The 27266-nt window shown below is 40.5% G+C and overlaps 1 protein-coding gene across 2 annotated transcripts; it reads right to left on the bottom strand.

Moving 5' to 3' along the window:
* Positions 1 to 1330: 1330 nt before the first annotated feature.
* RNF7 (ring finger protein 7) lies at positions 1331 to 8373 on the bottom strand. Of its 2 annotated transcripts, none has more exons than XM_047783678.1 (3): positions 8057 to 8373; positions 3876 to 3923; positions 1331 to 2553 (listed from the first exon to the last, which is right to left on the bottom strand). In XM_047783678.1, exons 1-3 carry the CDS (start codon positions 8229 to 8231, stop codon positions 2435 to 2437), a joined length of 342 nt encoding a protein of 113 aa, XP_047639634.1. In that variant the 5' UTR covers positions 8232 to 8373; the 3' UTR covers positions 1331 to 2434. The 2 variants fall into 2 exon arrangements, with proteins under 2 accessions (XP_047639634.1, XP_047639644.1); XM_047783688.1 differs by having other exon boundaries at positions 1983 to 2553; positions 8064 to 8348.
* Between the last annotated feature and the right edge of the window lie 18893 nt (positions 8374 to 27266).

Here is a 27266-nt window from a genome sequence, read left to right as displayed (position 1 = left end):
AGATGCTGATGTGTAACAGAAACAGAGCTTTGTTAGGTGGTAGGCCTGTGGTTTTGCTATGTGGAAAAATTAACTTATTGCCACCATCCTCCACGTTTCATTTATATACCATCGTACTGACTAAAATTACTTAACATTCTTACTATTTCTCTCTTTACTATAAAGCCAAATATTTGGTTCATATTTTACAGACACAAGCTTTTAAAAAGGTCAAAGAGCTGCTAAAATAGTTTACTGCAGAAGAAGCACATTCAAATGGTCAAATGTATCTGTATATTGTAATTAATTCTTTCAGTAAATTGTGAAAAAAGATAAGGCAAAAATTTATAAGAAATTTGGTTGATAGGGAGTTCCCGTTGTGGCGCAGTGGTTAACGAATCCGACTAGGAACCATGAGGTTGCGGGTTCAGTCCCTGCCCTTGCTCAGTGGGTTAACGATCCGGCGTTGCCGTGAGCTGTGGTGTAGGTTGCAGACGCGGCTCGGATCCTGCGTTGCTGTGGCTCTGGCGTAGGCCGGTGGCTACAGCTCCGATTCAACCCCTAGCCTGGGAACCTCCATATGCCGCGGGAGCGGCCCAAGAAATAGCAACAACAACAACAACAACAACAACAACAACAAAAGAAATTTGGTTGATAAATAGTAGCCAAGGTAAATGCATACAGAATTCTATTTTATTACGTTTTTAATATTTTTATGTATCTTCATGCCTTAGATTTAAAAATGATCCAGATTGGCAAACTCAGAAATTATGAAGGTGAATGGTTAAGATTTTAAGTTTTTTTTTTTCTTTTTTTTCTTTTTAGGGCCACACCTGTAGTATATGGAAGTTCCCAGGCTAGGGGTCCAATTGGAGCTGTAGCCGCTGGCCTACACCATAGCCACAGCAACTCAGGATCTGAGCTGAGTCTGTGACCTATACCATAGCTCATCACAATGCTGGATCCTTAACCCACATAGCAAGGCCAGGGATTGAACATGCATCCTTATGGATACTAGTCATATTCTTAACCAGCTGAGCCACAAGAGGAACTCCCGAAATCTTAGTTTTTTAAATACATAAGCAGTAGGCTCTATTAAAGAAAAATTAAAAATGAACTTGTGGTCCATAAATTCTTCTAAGATAACTTCCACTGAATGTGATTTGGTTTGATAAAATTTAAGTATTTTCTTACAGTTATGTTTCCAGCCAATAAAGTTAAAATTTTATTATCAATGAAAGAGTAAATGAATATTTCTTCAAATTAAGCAAAATCATTCACTCAATAAACAAATTAGTTTATAAATATTAAGCTGAAGGTTGTGCATAAACTTGTAATAAAACAATTCAAATAAGGTAAACAGAATAAATCATTTATTAAAACACTGTGATAATAAACTTTCTGACCCAATGCTATAATGGTAAACATTTCCCCTCATTAACATTCCACTTAAAACAGGTAAATCACAAAACAACATGACCAGAATTGAAAATACTTCTGTCCTTTACCACTCAATGACTAAACAATGATCTAGGTTTTCTTTTTTTTCTTTCTTTTTTTTTTTTGCTTTTTAGGGCTTCATTCACGCCATATGGAGGTTCCCAGGCTAGGGGTCTAATCAGAGTTACAGCTGCCGGCCTATGCCATAGCCACAGCCACACCAGATCCGAGCTGCGTCTGTGACCTACACCACAGCTCACAGCAATGCCAGATCCTTAACCCACTGAGCATGGCCAGGGATTGAACTCACGACCTTGTGGTTCCTAGTCGGATTTCTTTCCACTGAGCCATGACAGGAACTCCGATCTATGGTTTTCTTGATGAGTCAAAGATAAAGGATGATAACTTCAAAGACAACTGAAATCCTACACACTAAAGGTTAAATTTTATTTACCCTATTCACTGGTCCAAACTTAAAAATTCTCATTATATCAAATAAAGATTTCATGAATCATCCTCCTTCCTGCCAAAAATAAATATTAGGAACAGATTAAGGGTAAGAGTTGGGTTTTAAACTGCACTTTATTTGTTACTATAACATTATCTTTTTTAAAAAACTGATCAACCATAAGCATGCAAAAAGTCCACTTTTCAATGGAACTGCTTCCATAGCCCCTTGGATATAAGTAAGTAAACTATAAAGGCTGTTCAATTTGTAGCTCTCTCTTTTATAGCACTTCTAAGCAGTGTGTGAGACACATACCATAGAGGTAGGAAAGACCATTTTTAATAAATTATCTTCTTAATTGTAGAGCATTTCTGAAAACAACACCTCCTCTCCGAAAAAAAATGAAAAAGACTAAACCATGCCTTTGATGAGTCCCAGGGACCACAGATCCATTGCCTCCTATTAGAAGAATTAGTCCCCTTGGAGAGTTCTAGCCTTGGTAGAGCACTTGATAACAAGAATCCCCAGGGCTCCACACAACTGCATGAAGAATACCTTCCACCTCTCTCATTTGCCGATTCTTTGGACCACCCAGTCCTGCTGGCAGAGAGGGCAGCGATTGTTCTGTTTCACCCACAGGGACATGCAGCAGTTGTGGAAGGAATGATTACATTCTCCCCAGACCACTAAAAGAAGAAGAAGAAAAAAAGAATATCTGACAACATATTTTAATTTAAATTACTGAGCTCAAAATTCTATCTTATTTTATATTGTATAATAATTATGGTTCATAATCTTGAATAAAGGTGGTTAGCTGGTCAAAAGAAGAAATAGAAACTTTCTTAAATCACACTTAAGAAATGAGAGAAGGCACTGTGTTTGGGAACTTTCCATCACTTCAGAATCTGTGGGTGATGCAGTTCCTGCATAGCTCCACATGCTGTCCTTCTCAAATTACAAGATTAAAAACTTAAGTTTTCCTTAGATCTCAGACCATCTCAGTCATACACTGACCTCAGAGACATTTTGGGCTTTATTTTATTGAAAAATGTCTTCCTGATTTTTATTCACCAAGATATAACGAATTTTAAATGTTTTCAGTTCACAGTAGGCAATTTTAAACAGAGAAAAAAACCACCCATAATCTGGAACACAATCTCAAACATGGGCTTTGTTTGCTCCTTGCTTGACCAACTGAGCTATAACAGAACAATGAAAGAAACTGGAAAAAAAAAAAAGAAAAAGAAAAAATCCTTATGCAAATTGGCTGTAGGGATAGGAAGCAAGGGGGACTCATTTTAGGTCTTTTGGGAGGAAGAAACAGGGTTTGGTCAAAATTACATAAATCATTAAGAAGCTGCAGGTAAGCCATACTAACACAAAGTACAAAGTTAGCCTTCTATTCCAGGAAAATCTTTAACACTTTTATATAGCAATCTACAAGTGATAACCTAAAGAACCTAGACATAAAAACCTTTGAACTACTTAAAATACTTAGCCTAAAACAACTTCTCTAGTAAAATTTAACAGATTTTTATCTGTAAACTACATTCCAAAAAAATCTTGAGAATAGTTTCTACCTTAGTAGAAAACTTAAAATACTGGATCATAAGAGTATTGAATATTGAAATGTTGTATTAGAATATAATCCTGACTGATAAAAACTGACCTGTAACATACTCAAAATTTAAAAGATATTTTGACAAATTTCTTACTTTATACTATTCTTAATAAAAGGCAATTATTTCTTTTGTGATTATCAAAACGTTTATCACACCTGTGTCTAGAATATATAACCAATTCTTAGTAACAAGCAACTAAAGGACTTAAAGATTAATTCCATTTGAGAACTGGCCCTTTGAGAACCAACACACTTTATATTAATAATGGATCACTGCTTTACAGTTTATTTTATATATTGATAAAATCAATCTTAATAGCAAATTCAAACATCCCCACTGAGAGAAATCTTCAGTTGAAAAAGGAAGAGAACAAAATTACAACATACCAACACAATCCTCCTGTTTGTTTTCAGCTTGACATCTAAGACAGGCATCTAAAAGTAAACAAATAGCAATTCTCATTCTGATGCTCTGAATGCAATTTTTAAAACCCATACACTTCAAAGTCAAATAAAGGCCCAAGGGTTATAGATGAAGATTAAAGGACTCATATTATTACTTTCTCATCCGAACATAACTGCTTAAAGATGAATAAAGTGCAAGGAACTCTACTAATTTACTTACGACCAGGAGCAATTTCACAAGGGTTATTGACCCTCTATTTTTAAAAATTCTGATGAAAAGATGTCCTGACAGTGGATGAAACCACCAGAGAAAAATACACCATACTCCACTATATTAGGAGTTGTTACACGCTCACTGGGCATGTTCACACAGATCAATCTCATGGGTGGTATATTTTCCAGACATCCTTTTAAAGAAGCCACACATATATACTGGTATTTGTTTACAAATACATAGAAAGTCTAGAAGGACACTCAAGAAACTAATAATAAAGTTTATCTGGGAAGGGATAAAATGGGAAGGACTTTTAATTGTATATTTTCTCAAATTTTTAAATTATGTGACTGTATAAGCTTATGTCTTCTTTTTTTTTTTTTTGGCCGCACTGGCAACATATGGAAGTTCCCTAGGCAGGGATCAAATCCAAGCTGCAGCTGTGACCTACAGCTGTGGCAATGCCAGATCCTTAACCCACTGTGCCAGAGTGGGAACTCCTTTATATGCTATATGAAAATTAAATGTAAAAAAACTCCCAAATACCTAGTTCTCTTTTTTTACTTTTTAAGGAAATGCTCCCTTTACAAATATGTCTGAGGCCAAAGCATTTACCTAATGGTAAAGTATTTTAATAAATTACTTGGGAGTAAATATGAGGAGTGGGAACAAAAGGGCATACTACAAGTTTTCAAAATTCAGTCAGTATTAATTGCTTGATGGAGGTAATAAAGAATATTGTAAGAACCAATTAAATGGATTCATTCACTAGCTGAAAGGAGTCAAACCTGGGTAAAAGGAAGTTTAAACCAACAGAAAAAATAAGTTTTAAACACAAATTGGAGAAAAATAATTCTGTAAAAATAGAAATAGTGGAGTTGAAGCCTGCTTCTCTTCTTACATTAGATTTTGCTCAGGCATTTCTTTGCACCACTCTGCATGGTCTTACCCTTAAAAAAACACACCACCCTGGCCTCTTCAGTGTGGATTACAAACAACCAACATCTCCTGACGACTTCTTCAATTCCACAATTACTGAGTATTTCCTCTGTGCAAAGAGTTATGCCCTCAGGACACCAAAATGATCGAGTCTGGATCCCTGCTCTCACCAGCAAATGGGGAGGTAGAGAGGCAAACAACTACATATAAGGATCATGATATCAGGGTGAAGACAAGGCCCTGATTCTGTGCAATCAGAGAATTACAGTTAATGACCCCAATTGCCTTTTTTACAAATTGGGAAAACAAGGCTCCAAAAGGTTATGTCGAATGTCCCAGTTAACATGCAGCTCTCGGTTTTTTTTTTTTTTTGGTCTTTTTTACCTTTTTTAGGGTTGCTCCCATGTCATATGGAGGTTCCTAGGCTAGGGGTCTGATTGGAGCTGCAGCCACTGGCCTACACCAGAGCCACAGCAACTGGGGATCCGAGCCGCATCTGTGACCTACACCACAGCTCACAACAACACTGGATCCTTAACCCATTGAGCGAGGCCAGGGATCGAACCTCATGGTTCCTAGTCAGATTCGTTAACCACTGAGCCACAACGGGGGGAACTCCAGCTCTCGCTCTTTATACCTCTACCGTACTAGCAAACCTATTCCCCTCTTCCTTGTCAGTGCTTGCTCACTGTGTCATTTGCTCCTTTCAGAATGAAGGGGGTGGGGGTGGGGAAGAGTGGAAACAAGGAAGTGTTAACTACATCAGAATGGGTAGACAGGTAAATCTTAGATCAAGAAGTCATAAAAATTTTGAAATAACCTTCAATGGAAAAGAATCTGAAAAAAAAAAGTGTGTGTGTGTGTATTTGAATCACTTTGCTGTACACCTGAAACACTGTTAATCAACTACAATAAATTTTTTTTAAAAAAGAAGTCATAACAAATCATTTAGATGTATGAGATGAATATTAAGGAAGTGGGATTAGATAGGCTCTTTGTAGAATATAAAACATCTCTGAATTATGCTTATAGCTTTATTTAAAAAAAAACAACTGACCTAAATGTATAAAAATTCCTAAAGTTTCAGATAAAAGAAAACATTTTTCCTTTGGTGATATTCCTAATATCTAAAACAGCACATTTCTAAGGAGTACAATAACAGTAACACCTTTAAGAATGACGCTACCCTAAGGATTGGCAAGTCTATAAAACTTCCTTCTGCCGTCACCTGACCACTAAGTGGATTTTAACACCTTATAATCAAAATATAGAGGTCTAGTCCAGAATACTTTCCTGAATCCAAAGTACAGCTGTTGTAAATCTGCAACATTAATCCACAGTAGCGGAATACTTGCTATAATTAGAAAGTTAATGTGCCTGTTAAGTCATTTAGAGCCCATACTTTGACCAGGAAGGTTTATTTGCTGCCAAATTTCAACCATTATTTAAAATTCTGCATTTCTATTTACAAATTTAAAATTTTTCCCTGGGGAGAAAAAGAAAATAACCTTTCAGAAAAATCTCTTTTTTTAATCACTTAGGGGATAAAATTTTTAACAAAGTTTTTTCTCATTAAAGAACAAAAGTTGTTTGGATAAGTCAAAAATGCCACTCAAAGCAGAAATTATGATTTCAGTTTTTAAGTAAGGGGTAGGGTAAGGGGGCTGTATTGCAGGCCAATAAACAAGGTATTTTTAAAACCTAATATGCAAAACACGTGGATCATGTCTGAAATAAAATTCTTTTAAAAGTAAAAAAATAAATATATGAATCTCATTGTTGTAAATCTGCTTTAAAACGAGTCCTTATTTTATGAATAAAAAACAAGAAAACATACTACAGAGAGGGTAAATGAAGAAACCTCTCGATTCTGGCAGTTCTGAATTTTCATTCCTCAAGAAGGGAGAGCGATTTTTTTTTTTTTTTTAGATTTTATTTTTTCTTTTATAGTTGATTTGGTTCCTAGTCGGATTCATTTCTGCTGCGCCACGAAGGGAACTCCTTATAGTTGATTTGAGAGCAATTTTTAAGTTATTTTCTCCAAAACTCTGATTTTTCGGTTTAAGATGAAAAAGCTTTCAAACTATAGAAACCTCGGTTTCATTTAAGATGCTCTCACAGTGATTTTAAATGCCCTATTAAAAAAATAACGATGCATTTAAACAGCATCTCTTTTTCAAGGTGTTCTGAGATCTTAGAACAGAAACCATATAAAATATAACAGGATGAAGCTGTCCCGAAAGGTTTCACTTGGTCCAATATTTTAAAAAAATTTATAGAAAGAAGTGACTTATTTGTAAAAGAAAATTCTCCACAAAGGCCTATCAGGACACTGTCTTCTCCAGGAAATGGCATCCTTTGATAGCGTAGGGCCAGGAATGAGATTAAAATTTATGTTTCTGAATAGAGGGCTTAACATTCTTCTTCAAGACAAGCTACTGCCATCTGACCAGTCTTGAATCATCCAGGTTTTAAAGCCAGCAGAACAGTAGCTAATCCTGAAAGGCAAGAGCTAGGGACACTTCTTTCCTGCGCCTCTCCGGAACAAGACTAAGAGTCATTACTGTGGAAGATGACTCCAGAGCATCACTCTGGTGTGTGAAAAGAAGCATTAAAACGACCCGCTGACTCAGGGCCTTGACCGTGACCTCTACAGTTTGCTTTTAGAAAAGGGTGGCGAGGTTGGCCCCACAAACCAAAGTGGTGCCTCGCAGCTCCCATCAACTCACCTACTTTTATTGTCTTGACCACACCCATCACTACCTGAAATTACCTTTTTAACTGCCCTGCTTTCCACCTGTTTCGTTCCCCAGACTACCAGTCCCCGTCGCCGGCCGCAGCCCTCCGACTAGCAGCAGCACGGGCGTGGCCCCAGTCTTTCGCTCCCAGGCAGGGCGACCCCGCCCCTATACCTCCAGGAACAGTCTCTCCGAGGCTCGGTGTGTCCCCCGGGCCGGAGCTGGGCCCGCGGAGGCCGCAGCACAGCCCGGGCCTCGAGTGCAGCGCTTACCCATCACCTGGACCCTGCAGATGGCGCACGTATCGCACTCCACGTCCCAGCTCCACATGGCCACCGCGTTCCACTTCTTCAGAGAGAACATCTTGTCGCCTCCCGACTTGGTTCCTGAGCTACCGGAATGAGAGGACAAGGCGCAGGGCTCCTCGCCGTCTTCCACGTCTGCCATGGCGGCGGCGCGAAGCCGGCGGCGGAGACGTTGAGTTGCGGAAGGCGGGCGACTATGGCGGCTCCCTGGGGCCGCTCGCCGGGCCACAGCGCCTCCCGCAGGCAGCGGGCCACCGTGGGGCCTACGGCGGAGGCCGCCCGAGACTGGCTGGCGCGGCCCAGTGACGTCACCGCCCCCGCGCCCTGGGCCCGGCCCTCTCGGACTCCGCGCGGAAGGCTGTGCGCCGCGCTCAGGAGGGTTGCCGGTGCAGGAAGCAAGTGTTCTGCTTTATGCCTTCGTTGACCCTTCTGGCTCTCACAAGTTGTCATATTGATGTACTCCCTTCCTAAATGAAAACGCCATCGGAGCGAGGACGTGACTTGATCACCACCTTCTCCTGGGTATGTGAAAAATGCCTGGCCTCAGGAGGGGTAGTTATTTGTTGAGTGAATGAATGACTATCTTTTAGAAATCTGGTTCAGCCGTTCTCAAGCTTTTTGGTCTTGGCACCCCTTTACACTTAAGAATCACTGGAACATTAAAGAACTTTTGGTTTGTAAAATATGTGTACACACAAACACACATTTTTTTTTAAGAAATACGAAAAACATTTTAATGTATTCACTTAAAAAATAACCATAGGAGTTCCTGTTGTGGTTAAGCGATAAGGAACCCGACTAGTATCTAGTATACATGAGAATGCAGGTTCAATCCCTGGGCTTGCTCAGTGGATCGGTGTTGCTGTGAGCTGTGGTGTAGGCCGGCAGCTGTAGATCCGATTCAGCCCCTAGCCTGGGAACTTCCATATGCCACAGGTGTGCCCCCACCCCTCGCCCCCGCAAGGAAAAGCAATAAACCCATTACAAGTAATCATTAGAACAAGGATATCACATATCTTGTAGCTTTTATAAAACTACACTGTATACTCACAGGAGAGAGTGAAGAGAAATAGCGGTGAATATTGTTATGCAAATGCTTTTGACCTTGTTTCCCCTGAAAGGATCCCAGGAACCCCCAGGGACCACACTCTGAGAACCTCTATCTAGTCCAACATCCTCCTTTTATTCATAGGAATGTTGAGGTCCAGAAAAATAAGATAAAGAGCACACTATTATTCCCTAAAGGTAACTGTTTTGAATCCAGGGTTCTTCTGCATCTAGCCCAGGGTCATATTATTAGGTTTTCCCAAGCAAAGCAGATAACATCTCTATTTAAATAAGAAAGCTGTGGTATGGAGAGCCCACGAAGATGCCTGATCACCACCACCACCTAGTGGTGGACACCTGCTGTGTCGGGTTTGGAATTCAGAGCCTCCCACCTTTTCCTACTGGGCCTCATCCCCTCCTCTCCTGATGTCTGGATGGGGGCTAGAAGCTCCAGAAATCTGGCAGAGGAGGCAAGGAAGCATATATGTGTGAAAATATAAATGTGGATACATTTGGGTCACATTTGGCTAGATGCTGATGTGTGCCCTTTGTTGAGTGATGTTATGGGCCATGAGGGACAGAAACATTCCTCAGGATTGATGTAGTGAAGGAAAGTCTTATGGAAGAGGTGACGTTTGAACTGGGGGAAGATGGGAGGCATCGGAGGCCCGGAAGTGGGTGGAGAAAGCAAACCTCTGCAAGGCTGTCAGGTTGAACAGAGCAGTAGTAGTGGTGGCAGATGTAAAGCTGACCCCACTAAGTTTATGAGCCAGACAAAAATGCCTATAAACAAACCCAGATGAACCATAAAGGACACACATTTTATTCACATTAAGCTACCACACATCTGACTAGAGATGGCTATAAATGCCAGATAGTTAATTTAAAAAAGAAGGCTAGTCTCTTCTCCAAGTCCATGATTTTCTTTTCTAAGGAGATGTTCATTTGTGCTGGATATTGGATATTGGAGAAGAGACTTGTGGCTGCCTGATGGGAGGGGGAGGGGGAGGGAGTGGGAGGGATCAGGAGCTTGGGCTTATCAGACACAACTTAGAATAGATTTACAAGGAGATCCTGCTGAATAGCATTGAGAACTTTGTCTAGATACTCATGTTGCAACAGAAGAGAGGCTGGGGGAAAAAATATAATTGTAATGTATACATGTAAGGATAACCTGACCCCCTTGCTGTACAGTGGGAAAATTAAAAAAAAAATAAAAAAATAAAAAAGAAGGCTAGAACCAGATGAGGATAAAATGCCCCCAGTTGGGGGGAACTGGGCAGTTTGAAAGAGAAAAGGAGGGAACTCAGATGAAAGGCTAGAGGATGATTAAGAATGAGAAATGGTAGGAGTTCCCTCTCATGGCTCAGTGGGTTAAGGACCTGGCATTGTCACTGCTCTGGCTCAGGTTACAGCTGTAGTATGTTCAATCCCTGTCCCTTCTGCATGCCCTGGGTGTGGCCAAAAAAGAAGGGGGACAAGGAATGGTACATGCTTATGCCTCATCTGAACCTCATCACCCTGTTCCTGGCTTATTGTGTCCTGACTTCTTGTCTGGCCTCCCCATTCAATCTAAAGTGCCTGTTTAATCTGTTTAGATCCCCCTTTCCACCTGACACTCTCCTGCTCAAAATGTTCCATGGCTCTCCATTATCATCAGAACAAAATCTAAATGTCCCAGCTGGTCCTTTAAATCCTGCCACAGTATGGCCCCAACCTACCTTTCTAATGTTATCTCCAAGCACTCCTCTCTGAGACCCTCATCAGATTAGTTGATTCAGCCATCCAAAGACACTTTAGACTCTTCTCTTCCCCCGACTACATTTAACATCTCTGAAAGTGGTCAGAACCTCCCTCTGCCTGCTCTAACTACATTGTGTTTGCTGTGAGGAAAACTAATTTTTGTGTCCTTACTGACCACTCTTTGCTACTATTTATGCATTCCTCCCAGAAAAATCATAGCGCTTATTGTGTTTCTTCCACTCTTTTGGCACTAGGTCACATAACAACCAAACAGTGCTGTTACTGATGATTATCAGACAATTTTGAGTTTTTACAAATTGATAGCTCATAAGTGATAAGACCTTTAAAATAGGAAAATGAGTATTCAGTGGGAAAAAAAGCAAGCACTGTCAATAGACTCTCCAGAAATTGCTCTGTATGTACTAACAAACACAGAGCACATCAACTCACTTGAATTTTTTAAATTGTGGTAAAAATACACACAACATAAAATTTACCATCCTAACAATTTTAAAGTGTAGAATTCAGTAGTATCAAGCACATTCACATTGTTATCAACCAATTTCCAGAGCTTTTTCACCTTCCAAAACTGGAAGTATACCCATTAAACAACTCTCCATCTCCCTCTTCTCCCTCCAGCCACCATGCTCCTTTCTGTTTCTGAGTTTGACTACTCTAAATATCTCATATAATTGGAATTGTACAATATTTGTCTTTTTTGTGACTGGTTTACTTCACTTAGCATAAAGTCCTCCAGGTTCTTTCATGCTGTATGTAGCATGTGTCAGAATTTCCTTACTTTTTAAGGCTAAGTGATATTCTGTTGTATGTGTGTGTGTGTGTATACATACCATATATATATGGTATGTATATACCACATTTTGCTTATCTGTTCATTCATCGATGGACACATAGGTTGCCTCCACCATTTGATTATTATAAATAACGCTTTTATGAACATGGGTGTACAATTATCTCTTCATGATCCTGCTTTCAGTTCTTTCTGATATAAACCCAGAAGTGAAATTGCTGATTCATGTTGTTATCAATTCATTTTTAATTTTTTTTTGTCTTTTTGCCTTTTCTAGGGCCGCTCCAGCGGCATATGGAGGTTCCCAGGCTAGGGGTCTAATCGCAGCTGCAGCCACCGGCCTATGCCAGAGCCACAGCAATGTGGGATCCGAGCCGAGTCTGTGACCTACACCACAGCTCACGGCAACGCCAGATCCTTAACCCACTGGGCGAGGGCAGGGATCGACCCCGCAAACTCATGGTTCCTAGTCGGATTCATTAACCACTGCGCTACAATGGGAACTCCCTCAGCTCACTTTTAATATGAAAAATTCACATACTCTTATCTGGGCTTTTCTTTATCTTTAATAGTATGACTAGGACATCTCTCCATATAAGCACTTCCATATCCACATTATTCTTCCTAATGGCTGTGTGGTAGTTTTCCACCATGTATATTTCCTGTGGTTTATGTCCTGGAGAACCCTTTGAGACATGTAGCTGTTTCCACTGTGCAATGAACAGTGCTGCAGTGAACATCTTTATACACATTTCTTTGCATATGTGTGAGGGTATATCTGTAAAATAAATTTCTAGAAGTAGAATGTTTGAGTCAAGGCTATGTATTTTTCATTTTGATAGACATTGCCAAAAGACCCCTAAATAAGCACACAGATTTTACACTTCTACCCAGTGGATGTCAGTGGGAAATCTTTAAAAAAGTTTGTTTTGTTTTGGTTTTTGAGCAAGAACAATTTCTCAGGAGGGCTCACACATTGGATATATAAGTTCTGGAGACTTGTTAAATTGATGTCACTACTCTGTAGGCTTCCTTACCCTAAGGATTTATACTATTTCAACTCATGCTCTAATGTTTTTTACTTTTAATGTATGAGGATCTTGTCTTCCTTGTTAGATGCTAATCTGCAAGAGTGGACACAATTTTCTGTACCCAACCTCACCTCCTCAGTTAGTTGGGTTCCACTAACTTCCTAGCACTTGTTACATTTTGTATGTTGGATGAATGACAGGGTTTGTTTTTATAACTTCAAAATGAAGTCTTAAGTCCTCAGCAACCAGAACTGCTGCAGTGACAATGCCAGATCTTTAACCTGCTCTACCACAAGGGAACTCTGATAGGTACCATTCTTATCTGTATCTTACAGAGGAGAAGTTTAGGTACCTGGAGGTTAACTGACTTGCTCAAGGTCACCTGGAAAGCAGCAGGATTCCACAGAGAATTCTGGTTCATCTAATTGCCTAGCCCATGCTTTTTATCCCTGTACTGTATACAATTTACCTAATTCAATTTATCATCTATGCATTGATCAGGATACCGCTTCCATTTCCTTTGGAGCTATTGAAATCTTACAGAGTGTGGAGGGTAGAGTGATCAGAATTTTCCTCATTTGGGGAAGATCCCCATTGTTAGGGATGTTGCCTTTTAGAAAGTGGTTATTTTCCCCCCAAATCCCTATTTTTCCCAACCATAGATATATTTATGAAAGACAAGTCTGTCTTTCTTAAAGATCATGACTTCCTTCAAACTATAAATTTCACACGCACAAGAGAACAAGCCTCAGAGAAGAATCCCACTTATTTTTACCAAGGCTTATTTATAAAGTCCACATTTTAGAAAATGACAAGCATGGTAGGACTAACACTACTTTGAACTTTCATTAAGGAGTCTTATCAAATCTTGCAACTTGAAAGGGGCTTGGTTATAGTGAAAAATATTATTATAGAACAAACAATATTTTTCCAGGCATGTGTGGTAGGTCATGGAAATAGATAAAATCCATATGGCTATATGGCATCCATATTCAGTTTCTAGCCTGTGAAAAAATGAACAAGAGATAATAAATAGAAAAAAATGAAAAAGGAAGTTCAACTACATAGAGAGTAAGCACATGTAAATCATTACCCCTTAAGATGTAGAATAGCTTCATAAAGAGCTTAGGTAAATTCATTGTTTTAGATCCACAAATAGGCTAATTGGAGCCAGGATTTTGTGTGTATGTTGTGGTTTGAAGAGAAGAGGTAGAGTTTGCACTATTCTTTGAGAGAACTATGTTATTCTCTTACCGCTCATCCCTTGGTCATCATCCATCAGTATGGAATGATGCTTTAGGGGAGTGTTACCTAGAACCCAAATGTTCCTGATCTGATCAAGTGCAAAATGTGCTACTCAGGGCACCATCTATCTTAGCAGAGTGCCCAGACTCCATAGAACACCCCCTGGTGGCTTCTACTTACCAGCATAGATATCTGATAGCATACCTTTTTCCTCTTTTTATGGGTAGTACTTGATTTCTTGCTATTTTCCCAAATAGACATGAAGGTATCTGAAGAGATCTGGGGAGTTACTGTAACTTTTAAAACTGGAAGTTTACCTGAGAAAGGGAGGAACATAAAAGTAAGTGGGTAGGGTATCTCATAATTCCACTTGATGGATGAGGTCTTAGCCTTCTGAGTGGGGCATTCCCCCACATTCTTGTTAACCAGGAAACTTTCCTTTCACCTAGTGCCCTTTCCTTATATCTTCTTCTTCTTTTTTTTTTGGTCTGTTATCTTTTTAGGGCCACACCTGTGGCATTTGGAGGTTCCCAGGCTAGGGGTCAAATCAGAGCTACCAGCCTACACCACAGCCACAGCAACTCAGGATCCTAGCTGCGTCTGTGACCTACACCACAGCTCATGGCAACGCCAGATCCTTAGCCCACTGAGCAAGGCCAGGGATCGATCCTGAGTCCTCATGGATACTAGTCAGGTTTGTTAACCACTGAGCCACCATGGGAATGCCTCCTTATATCTTCTTGATTTGAGTGTTTATAATAATTAGTTTCAGTAGTAATTTTTTTTTTGTCCTCTCACCTCTAAACTAGAATAACTTCTCATACTAGTCCTTTCTTTTCTATTTCTACTGTCATGTCTTTTACTTGGATGATTACAGTAGCTTTTTAACTGGTCGTCTTAGTCTTAGAATTCGTCAGTTGCGAATCCATCCTGGACCCTGCTTCTGGATTAATTATTTGAAAGAAAAGTTCTCGTCTTGGCATTCATCAACTCTAATGACATTATTAGCTCTCCATCTTTAGCAGACATCTCTTGTTTGAAACTTCCATTGTAGCTGCTTGCTGGAGCAGAACCTTGAATTTCTTTGGGGGTTCCACTCCCTGCCCTTCAGGGCTGGGCATATAGCTCAGAGCTGGCCAGTTCATGCATTTCTTCTCCCTGGTTCAGTGCCTGGTCAACAGGTGTGTGTGTGACTCTTGATGGTCTAGTGAAAGTAAAGAGAAAGGCTCTTTCTTGTGATTAAACTGGCAGAATGTTAACTTCTGGCTAATGCTGTCCAGTTTGCCACTGTGTGGAAAGATCCTGCCTGAGAGTAAAGTCAGCAAAGAATCAGAACTTCCAAGAGAAAAAACAACAACAACAACAACAAAACTTCCAAGTGATGGAGGTAGGTGGCATTACCTGAACCCTACTCCAATGAAACGAATAGGTAGAACCACCCCAGACTTTCAGTGATATGAGTCAATGAATTTTTCTTGGTATTAAAATCAATTTGAATTGGATTTGTATAACTTCAAACCAAAAATTCTCACTAATTTTCGCATAAAGGCCTTTGATACTGTGATTTATAAGAAACATGTGGTTTTGTCATTGAGATGACCAAAAAGCATGAGAAATATATATTTCTTAAGGTATTTGTCCATGGTTCCTGGCTTATAGTTCCCCAAATCCTTGGACTTCCTGACAGATAAGAGCAATGGGAGTATCTTTTATTATATTTATTCTCAAAGTCTTCAATTCCTGAAAATGCTTCAGAGCTATCAAGGTGAAATGAGTGTCTTGTTTTCTTAACAAGCCCCTTTTCACTAAGACTGGGTTTATGTTAACGAGGTGACTTTGGGAACTCCCTTAAAGAGTGGAGCTGGTTGCCAAGGCAGCCAATCAGGAAGGAGGGTTGGAACTTTCAGTCCCACCCTGATTTCCAGGGAGGGGAGAGGACAGGGGCTGGAGGTTGAATCAGTCACCAGTGGCCAGCAATTTAATCAATCCTTCGTATGCAACAAAGCCTGCATAAAACCCAAAAGAATGAGGTTCGGAGAGCTTCCAGGTTGGGAAAACAGAACGCTTCCAGGTGTCACTGTGCTGGGCCCCAGACTCTGTAAGGACAGAAGTTCCTTTGTTTGAGCCCTCACCCTGTGTATCTTCATCTGGCCATTGATTCATATCCTTTAATATCCTTTGTAATATACCAACAATCCCATGAGTAAACTCGTTTCCTGAGTCCTATGAGCTGCTCTAGCAAATTAATCAAACCTGAGGAGGGGGGTGTGAGTGATTCTGATTTATAGTCAGTTGGTCAGAAGTACATGTAACAACCTGGATTCGAGCGGAGGTTGAAACGTGAGGATGGTGGTAAGGGTGTGGGATCAAACTGGGCTGGGCACAGTACAGAGTAGTGGAGGGTGAGGGACTTGGAGGAATAACAATATGGTTTATAATTTCAAGACTTGGAAAGGGCCAGAACTTGGGGGCAGAGGGTCTGGGTGGTACAGATGTGGCTGGAAGAGAAGCAAAGTCAGTATGGTAGCTGGATTTTTCCTCTGGTGAGCATTGCTTATTCATACTTGATGTGCTAAGGGATCCTTCCATCCCACGGCTCATCACGGAAAATCAAGGTGTGTGTTAATGGGGTGGGGGTTTGCTCTCCACAATGGGGTTGGTCCATGATACAATCTAAGGTAATCATCTTCCAGGGGCGTGCCAGGATCGGGAAGTTGTGTAGTAGCCCTTTGTGTTTCCTCGGTCTGCTTTTGGCCCTGGTATGTATCTTTCATGTTTCCTTCTAGAGCAAGTTACGCTGATGCAGGTCTGCTAGTTGACACAAGGGGTCATACCAAATACCTGATAAAGTCTCTGGTATCTCACTTGAGCCACTCTGGAGAGGTCACTGGCTTCAAGAGCCTTTGGCAAGGTCTAGGGAACAGAAGACTGGCCCATAATAGCAATCTAAAAGAGTTTGAGGCAAAGACAGCCAGTTCACTGCCTGGTATCTTTTCTGTTCTTCTTTGCTCAAAGAACTCAGATTATTTTTTGTAGGGCAGCAGTGTGCCCAGCTAAAAGAACTATTGTTCCAGTCTTCCTTGGCATTAGGGGTGTGCATTTGACACACTCCAGACCAACTAGACGTAAGTAGAACTCTGCTGGGCATTTCTGAGATTTTTCTCATACAGGTACCAGCACTTTCTTCTTGTCCCTTCCTTCTCTTTCTTCTGAAGTGGGATGGAAATAGGAGGCTACAGGCAAAGCAGCCTCTTTGCAATCATGAGGATAAAAGCCACTTGCTAAGATTGATGGTAGAGCGAGAGGAAACCTGGGACATGGACAACATGGTGGAGTGTCTATTACCTGCCCAGTCTTCCTCTACCTGCTTAAGCCACTATAGCTGGTTCTGTTACATGAAGCCAAACACCATCTCTAACTGATGCAGAATTTAATAGCAAATAGGTATAAATCATAGTAAAAGAAACAGAGCTCATAGTTGTGTGTGTGTGTGTGTGTGTGTGTGTGTGTGTGTGTGTTTGAAGAGGATAGGTCCATAGTAGAGGAGGATGAGGTCTTCAAAAGAAAACAAAGTCTAAATTCATGACTTCTGAGAAGGTCAGGAGAGAGTGCAGGATGCGTGTGTGCCTCAGGCTGTGATGAGTATTAGGGGCTGGAGACCACTTAAAAAGGAGCCAACTGTGTGGTCTAGGGGCTATCCTAAGGCCTCAGAGGATTTGTGTGGCACCCCAAACTCACAAAAGACTGTCATGTTCCCTAAACAACATATTTTCCGTCATCTTCACTTCATTTTCTTATAAAGTTGTACTCATTCTTCAACTTTAGTATTAGATAGGAGTTCCCATTGTGGCTCAGTGGTTAACGACTCCGACTAGGAACCATGAGGTTGAGGGTTCTATCCCTGGCCTTGGTCAGTGGGTTGGGGATCCGGTGTTGCCGTGAGCTGTGGTGTAGTTTGCAGATTTGGCTCGGGTCCAGCGTTGCTGTGGCTCTGGCGTAGGCCGGTGGCTACAGCTCCGATTCGACCCCTAGCCTGGGAACCTCCACATGCCACAGGAGCGGCCCTAGAAAAGGCAAAAAGACAAAAAAAAAGGTTGTATTAGATATTGAGATGGAGTTTTATAATAATGAATGGCATGGCGAGAAAGCTATATACTTTTCAGTTACCTAGAAAGAGAAAAGTCTGAAGGTCCTTCTAATTCCCAGTCCTTTATGTGATTTTTAAAAAAAATATGTACTGGAGTTCCCGTCGTGGCGCAGTGGTTAATGAATCCTACTAGGAACCATGAGGTTGAGGGTTCTATCCCTGCCCTTGCTCAGTGGGTTGGGGATCCAGCATTGCCGTGAGCTGTGGTGTAGGTTGCAGACGCGGCTCGGATCCTGCGTTGCTGTGGCTCTGGCATAGGCTGTCAGCTATGGCTCCGATTCGACCCCTCGCCTGGGAACCTCCATATGCCGCGGGAGCGGCCCAAGAAACGGCAAAAAGACAAAAAAAAAATGTATTGTTAGGATCTCCCCTTTATCCCTAATGTTCTGAAACTTGCCGTGATGACATACTGTTTATTATGCACTGTGCTGAGGACTCAGTGGGCTCTTTCATTGTGTAGATTTAGATCCCTTAGTTTTAGGAAAATGCTTGATTTATTCCTTTGACAATTTCCTCTCTCCACTTTGTTCTCTTTCTGAAACTGAGTTTGATGCTAGTGCTCTTAGACTGAACCTGTCTCTTATATTTTCTCACAGATTTTTTATCTCCCTACCTTCTGTTCTACTTTTTGAAGAGTTTTTCTTGAATTCATCTTTTGACATTAATTTTGGAAGTTTTATTTTGGCTATCATTTTTACTTCCTTGTTTTACAGCTGCATTATCTTGTGTTTCACTGAGGGCGTTAAAACTAATTTCCTTTTAACATTTTCTGCTTTATCTCTGTGTCTTCTGGGTTCCTTTTTTCTCCCTCCTTGTTTCAGGCATGGTTTGCTGTATAGGAGAATTGCCTCATGTGTCTGAGATTCTCAGATTTCTCTTCACAGTGAAGCATAAGGCATCCAAAGGCTGATGAGAGGCTCCTGGGTATGTGCAGGGCTTGCTTACCTGCTAGGCTTCTTTGAATGGTAAGAGAGTGACCAGCTGTCAGCATCTGGAATCCCTTTCTCTGTGGCTATTAATTTTCTTAAAGGATACCCCAGTCTTCTACATAGCTGTCAGCCTTCAGGAATCAAGGCAGATAAAGAAGGCTCGGGTGATCAGAAAGGTGGTAAAAGCTGAATCCCAAGTCTCTAGTGTGTAGAATTTTCCTTAATCTTCCTCTTTCCAGCTTCTCATCTCATCCTCATTCCTGGGTGTCCTCGGTCTGCTGAAAGTCTGTTTAATTTTTATAGAGAAAACTCCCTAACTGGTCTCCCTACTCTGTCCTTGCCTCCCCTCCAATCTATTTTCAACATAGAACTGGAGTGATCCTGTTAAAATGTGGGTCAGATCAGGTCACTCCTCTGCTTAAAATTCTCAAATGCTTTACATCTCAGTAAAGTTGAAAACTCAAGTCCTTATAATTGTCTAGAAGGCCCCTTGCCCTCCATGTTTACTTCTTGGAATTTTTGTCCTATTCCTTTCTCATTCTCTCTGATTGCATGGCAGTCACATTGGCTGCCTTACTGGCACTAGAACACACCAGATAGGCTCCTGCCTCAAGGCCTCTGCACTTGCTATTCCATTTGCCTGGAATGTGTGGCTCCCAGCTTTCTACATGGCTTGTTCCCTCCCTCCTTCCCAGCTTTACTCAAATGTCCCTTAGTACAGCTTTCCTGGGTGGCCCTAACTGAAATTGCAGCCCTCATCCACCAACGTGCACACTCAATCTCTTGTTCTTGCTTTATTTTTCCCTTAAATATAATCCCCATCTGATATACAATAGTCTGCATTTTACTTCTTTCTGAAATTGTTGTTGTTGTTTACTGTCTCATTCACCACTAGGAAGTTAGGCCCAATCAAGGTAGGTATTCTCTTCTTTGCTCAACTCCCAGCGTCTCGAACAGGGCCTGGCATACAATAGGCATTTAATAAATGTTTATGAAAGAAATAAATACAAATAAATGAAGTCACCCTGAAGTAGTCCATTACAAAAATTATGCAAAAAACGACCCTGTAAGATGTGGATAGCAGTTTGTCCTTGTGTTAAATTTCTTTTAAAAAAAGTGAGGTTTCTGTTGTTTCTGAGGAAGCTTTCATTGTGTATGTTGTATTAGTAAAGGTAGGTCATTAAGAACTCTTTGGCAGGCAAATGCATAACCTTAGGCTATTAATTTAGATTTCATGAGGTGGGAGGGGAGGTAGAATTAGAATTAGAAATTAGCTTGTTAACTTGCTAAGGACAATACAGAAGCAATCAGAAGAAAATTAGTTCTATAATCAGTGATAGTACTAATTGCTTTTAATGTTTAAAATGATGCCATTAGGGCTAAATGGCCAGATAGTTTTCCTACAGAATCCAACCAGGTAACCCTGTTTTGAAGAGTCTTGGTGTTCAAACCAGCAATCTGATTGAACTGCTCCATAAGAAATATCTCACAGTAATTTTGGTTCAAAATATGGATACATTAAAGCAACTTACATACTACCACATTTGGGAAATATTTCTTGAACTAGAAATTACTTTTTAATGCTTTTTAAATGAGTATTTTCAGGTGGGTATTTCATGATCATCTTCCCATTTATGCAACTAGAACTATTTACTAAGCAATGTCTTGCAACTCCAAATATATGCTTAATAGTAATCATTTTCCATCACACCATCTGAGGCTGCCCATTATTAGCACCCACTACAGAAATGGTCAGTGGACTGCCTGCTGCCTTAAGACGTCATCTGGTATAGTGTGTTATGAAAACATTACTACAGTGCCAAGAAGAAACGAAGTCATTAACCTGCCTTCAGTTTATTGAGCCTTAAGTTAAATTTGAATTAATTTTAACAGAGTAATTCTGTTGAATTTAAATTCAACTCAAATGGACTAGGAAGTAGATGTTCTGTTTCCCTAAAATGAAGGGAGAATTTAAAAATCTTGGAATCATTTGATTGGCTGTTAAGAAATGGCAATACAGTAGTTTTAGTTTAAAAATGGCAGTGAAGGAGTTTCCATCGTGGTGCAGGGGAAACGAATCCGAGTAGGAGCCATGAGGTTGTGGGTTTGATCCCTGGCCTCGATCAGTGGGTTAAGGATCCAGTGTTGCCGGCTGTGGCGTAGGCCAGAAGCTGTAGCTCCGATTCGACCCCTAGCCTGGGAACCTCCATATGCTGTGGGTATGGACCTAAAAAGCAAAAAAAAAAAAAAAAAAAAAAAAGAAAAAAGAAAAAAAGCAGTAGATAGTAGTAGTATTATAATTCTCTCTAAAACTATCAGTGTTAAAAATTGCTATCTTATACTATACATAGAAAACCCTAAGGACTCAACCCCAAAACTACTTGAACTGATTCATAAATTCAGCAAAGTAGCAGGATATAAGATTAACATTCAGAAGTCAGTTGCATTTCTGTATACCAGCAATGAAATATTAGAAAAGCAATACAAAAATACGATACCTTTTAAAATTGCACCTCACAAAATCAAATACCTCGGAATACACCTGACCAAGGAGGTAAAGGACCTATATGCCGAGAACTATAAAACTTTAATCAAAGAAATCAAAGAAGATGTTAAGAAATGGAAAGATATTCCATGTTCATGGATTGGGAAAATCAATATTGTAAAAATGGCCATACTTCCCAAAGCAATCTACAGATTCAATGCAATCCCTATCAAATTACCCATGACATTTTTCACAGAAGTAGAACAAACAATCCAAACATTTATATGGAACTGCAAAGACCCAGAATCGCCAAAGCAATCCTGAGAAACAAAAACCAAGCAGGAGGCATAACTCTCCCAGACTTCAAGAAATACTACAAAGCCACACTCATCAAAACAGTGTGGTACTGGTATCAAAACAGACAGACCAATGGAACAGAATAGAGAATCCGGAAATAAACCCTGACACCTATGGTCAATTAATCTTTGACAAGGGAGGCAAGAACATCAAATGGGAAAAAGAAAGTCTATTCAGCAAGCATTGCTGGGAAACCTGGACAGCTGCATGCAAAGCAATGAAACTAGAACACACCCTCACACCATGCACACAAATAAACTCCAAATGGCTGAAAGACTTAAATATACGACAGGACACCATCCAACTCCTAGAAGAAAACATAGGCAAAACACTCTCTGACATCAACATCATGAATGTTTTCTCAGGTCAGTCTCCCAAAGCAATCGAAATTAGAGCAAAAATAAACCCATGGGACCTCATCAAACTGAAAAGCTTTTGCACAGCAAGGGAAACCCAAAAGAAAACAAAAAGACAACTTACAGAATGGGAGAAAATAGTTTCCAATGATGCAACCGACAAGGGCTTAATCTCTAGAATATATAAACAACTTATACAACCCAACAGCAAAAAAGCCAATCAATCAATGGAAAAATGGGCAAAAGACCTGAATAGACATTTCTCCAAAGAAGATATACAGATGGCCAACAAACACATGAAAAAATGCTCAACATCGCTGGTTATAAGAGAAATGCAAATCAAAACTACCATGAGATACCACCTCACACCAGTCAGAATGGCCATCATTAATAAATCCACAAATAACAAGTGCTGGCGGGGGGTGTGGAGAAAAGGGAACCCTCCTGCACTGTTGGTGGGAATGTAAACTGGTACAGCCACTATGGAGAACAGTTTGGAGACACCTTAGAAATCTATACATAGAACTTCCATATGACCCCGCAATCCCACTCTTGGGCATCTATCCGGACAAAACTACTTAAAAGAGACACGTGCACCCGCATGTTCATTGCAGCACTATTCACAATAGCCAAGACATGGAAACAACCCAAATGTCCATCGACAGATGATTGGATTCGGAAGAGGTGGTATATATACACAATGGAATACTACTCAGCCATAAAAAAGAATGACATAATGCCATTTGCAGCAACATGGATGGAGCTAGAGAATCTCATACTGAGTGAAATGAGCCAGAAAGACAAAGACAAATACCATATGATATCACTTATAACTGGAATCTAATATCCAGCACAAATGAACATCTCCTCAGAAAAGAAAATCATGGACTTGGAGAAGAGACTTGTGGCTGCCTGATGGGAGGGGGAGGGAGTGGGAGGGATCGGGAGCTTGGGCTTATCAGACACAACTTAGAATAGATTTACAAGGAGATCCTGCTGAATAGCATTGAGAACTTTGTCTAGATACTCATGTTGCAACAGAAGAAAGGCTGGGGGAAAAATGTAATTGTAATGTATACATGTAAGGATAACCTGACCCCCTTGCTGTACAGTGGGGAAAAAAAAAAAATTGCCATCTTAAATTGTCATGTCTCCAAGACTGTTTTATTGTAGAAATGATTAAAAAAACTGGTTGTTTGTATCACTTAATTCTTTCCACATAACCTACCAGATTGTGCACCAAGATTTCTCCCTGTTTTGTTAACGCTGAATTTGGATTTTCAAATGTATTTATGATGCCTTTCATTGAGATTTATTTAAAATGACATTTCCTGGAGTTACCGTCGTGGCGCAGTGGTTAACGAATCCGACTAGGAACCATGAGGTTGCGGGTTCGGTCCCTGCCCTTGCTCAATGGGTTAAGGATCCGGCGTTGCCGTGAGCTGTGGTGTAGGTTGCAGACGCGGCTCGGATCCCGCGTTGCTGTGGCTCTGGCGTGGGCCCGTGGCTATAGCTCCGATTCAACCCCTAGCCTGGGAACCTCCATGTGCCGCGGGAGTGGCCCAAGAAATAGCTAAAAAGACCAAATAAATAAATAAATAAATAAAATGACATTTCCTCATCACTCTGTCAGCAGTAGGAGTGGCTGTCATTAATTCTGGCCATGCATATTGTGAAGGAGAGGACAGGCATGGCCAATACTAAACAGCTTGTTCCATATGTGATTCTCTTATTTTCAAAGGATTACATGATCATAAATACCCTTAATGCTCTCTCTATGCCGGTTACACTTTAACCATTCTTTGATGATATAGGAAGCACATCAGAATTTTATGAGGGCTGTTACTTGAGTTTTCCAGTTGATACCTGGAGAAATCTTTGCAGGTTGGGTTGCGGAGAAGAATAGAGAATGAGAGTTCCTCAGAGAGTAGGTGAGGATGAGAGACAAGGAAGAAGAGAACAATGAAGAAAATTTCACTTTAACAGCATTCGTTACTTAAAGACTACATTTGTCATCGAAGAGCTCTTGAACTTTGTGCAAATCATAGGACAAACTGACACAATCGTGGCCAGCCTGTGTCAGTGCTCCTGGTCACCATTTAGCTCAGGCCAGTTATTTTAGGGAAAAAGTGGAGCAAGTTGTGAGTAGTGCATGCAGCATTTAGGAAAGAGCGGCTGTGGACAGATGAAGGGAAACAGAAACTGAAAACACCCTACCTGTCTTTCTGGCTCTCAGTGCTTCAAGAATGTCAGCAGCAGCCATTTCTCCCAGGACATTGTTTCCAAGGTCAATCTCCCTTAAATGGGCAGAGTATTTGATCAGGCTGACCAGAGAAAATGACAGAACAAAAGCGGTGTTGTGCCAAGTGTGGTTACTCACAGAAACTCAATCCAGTTATTGTGGTGTATGCGCTGTTGTTTTAGGTCCTCTCCACCCTTTCCACCTCCCTTCCAGAGATGAGGCACTGACCCACTTTGAAACTGGAGACATCTTGAGTCCAGTTTTTTTTTTTTTTCTCCCTCCAATTTAATCTCTCTGGTTTGGATGCCTCTTCTAAGTAAGTAGATAGGATAAGGATTTTTAGTTCCCTTAAATCTTCCATTCACTTATTTACTCAAAATATATGCTGTGTCATTGTGTAGCTTCTTAGTCTTTCAGATTTTACACACCAGTGAAATGTCAAATAACTTGAGGAGACAGCCAAAGGTCAGTTTGGTAATATTTAGTGTGTCAAATAAATAACTTACCTAGCAATACTATAAAAGAACATATTTTTATATAAATTTAAGAAGAGCACGGTCTCAAAATAAAGGACAGCCTTTTAAATCAAGTAAGTTTAGCTTTATGAAAAATGAAGAAAAGTCTTTATTTTTCTAATCTCTTTGAGAATTACTGAAATTCATTCATTCATGTCCTGGCCTTGGCCTGCCAGCTGAACTTTGGGAATCTCTGGCATGTGAGTGGATATGGCATTTGGGCAAAGGCCTGGGTTCCTGGTCAGTTTCTACCTTTTGCTAACTCTGCGATTGTGGACAGGCCATGTGCCTTCTTGGATCTTACCTTTCTCATCTGTAAATTTGGTCTCAAAAGGGTGATTCTGCCTATTTCATAAGGCTGCAGTACAATAGAATGAGGCAGTTTCTATGAAAGCATCTTGCAAAGTGCAATACCAATGATGCTATTAATACTGAATGCATACTAACTAAATACATATTAAGTGCCTTACATTGCAGGGATTAAAAGGAATTTAGCACATGGCTTCTGCTCTGAAAGAAATTATCAGATGACTATAAATAAATCAATTTTGAACCCTTTACCATATGGGGATATGAAATATCAGTTAAGGCCGTAGTGAATACAAGGCTATTTTCTTGCTCCCTGTACACATTTTCTATTGATTCAGAAGCCAGAATTCAAGGCCGAGGCTGAAGAGTCCTGCCAGACTTTGCCTCTTGAAGGTCTTGCTCCCAAGGAAACTAAGCAGCACCTGACAGTCTTTGGCTTTCTGAACTGCCTAACTGTAGAGTTCTTCAGACAAGATGTAGGAGAGCAGGGATGCTTCAAGGAGGAAGCAGGGAGAGGGGACATACAGAAGGATAGTGGAGAGTATTGAAGACAGACTTCACAACTCAACAATTCTACATCTAGATTTGATTCCAGAGGCCATGGATTTAACCACTACACTTCACAGGCCTCACAAAAGCTGTGATTTTATGGAGCATTCACTATGCATCAGATGTTAGCATGGCCACCCACATGCTTAAGCACTTATGGCTGGTACAAAGGGGACTTCCAAGGGTAGGAGTGAAACTGAAATCCAGCCAAGCTCTGAAGCACAGACCTGGAAGGGGTAACTTCCTTTGACTCATTGGTGAGGGGTAGAACCTTTTAATTCATCTGCCCAAAGGAGCTCTTTTTCTAATTTGTGTAAAGTTGCTAGCTGGAGCCTCGGGCACTATATTTAGCACCTAACATATATGATCTCATTTACCCTATAACAATCTCTTGAGTTAGACACTCTTGTTATCCACATTTTCGCAAATGAGGAACTGAGATACAGAGAAGTTATTTAACCTGCCTAAGATTAAATCCATCAGGATAGGAACTCAGGCAGTCTGTTTGAAACTAACCATGAAGCATGATTTGAATATACCAAGAAAATGTTTTTTCAGTAGTTTTCGACATTCACACTTTAAAAAAGAGAACAAAAATATTTAAGTATTTACCATCAGAATTAAACAAACACAGGAAAGGAATTCCTGGCACTGATGCACCTTGTTAGTGGTATTTATGTCCCAGTCACACAGAGCTAGCAGTGTGCAGGGCTCCATGCTCAGAGGGCTCCTCACTTGGTTTAATCTTATTATCATCTTGAAATTCTTAATAATATTTGAACAAGGGCCCATGAGTTTCCATTTGCATTGGGTTCCTACAAATTCTGTAGCTAGTTCTGCTGTCATATATAGTGTGGTCAGAGCAAAAGCAAAATCTGACTAATGGTCAGCTTTAAGTAACTGTACTGTACTGTCACTCTATTGGATGAATCCTGGTCAGAGGGAGGCCTGACTCATAAAAGGGGAACCAGCAGGGTTCCTGCACCTAAACTTGCATTTGGTTTTTGCCTTAAACTCAAAGAAGTCATTGATATTGTCTTTAGGGGTAGACTTAAGCAGCAAACCTAGATAAAGCCTCATCACAGTGCAAAAGCTGGTCTATGGGCCAGCTGATCTGAAGGTGAGGCTAGACCCATGTGGTCCTGAGAGTGAATAGGGCCAGTGGGCAGGCAGGTGGTTAGTGACCATAATCTCCATCATCAAATCTTCCCTAAGATAAATACATATGCATAAGCCATCCCATGTAAATATTCAATTAAGCAGACTTCTGGAGCTGACTTCGCTAGCAGGCCCCATGACAAGTTCCTTGCCTTCCTATTCATCCACTGAGCGCTTCCTTTGTAGATACTCAGGACCCTCAATGATAAAGGTGAGGAGCCATAAATCTGTCCCTCTAAGTACTTCTGCAGTC

The sequence above is a fragment of the Phacochoerus africanus genome, chromosome 1, assembly GCF_016906955.1.
Source record: "Phacochoerus africanus isolate WHEZ1 chromosome 1, ROS_Pafr_v1, whole genome shotgun sequence".
Classification (NCBI taxonomy): domain Eukaryota; kingdom Metazoa; phylum Chordata; class Mammalia; order Artiodactyla; family Suidae; genus Phacochoerus; species Phacochoerus africanus.
Note: the sequence above shows the minus strand (reverse complement) of the source record. Positions and strands in the feature narration are given on the sequence as shown.

What these genes read in the sequence shown, in the direction of transcription:
- RNF7 (XM_047783678.1), bottom strand. Translation starts at nt 8,231, where the DNA reads ATGGCAGACGTGGAAGACGGCGAGGAGCCCTGCGCCTTGTCCTCTCAT. An exon ending in CTGCAGGGTCCAGGTGATGG is followed by an intron (nt 3,924 to 8,056) that starts GTAAGCGCTGCA and finishes GTTTACTTTTAG; the next exon opens with ATGCCTGTCTTAGATGTCAA. An exon ending in CAAACAGGAGGATTGTGTTG is followed by an intron (nt 2,554 to 3,875) that starts GTATGTTGTAAT and finishes TTCTTCTTTTAG; the next exon opens with TGGTCTGGGGAGAATGTAAT.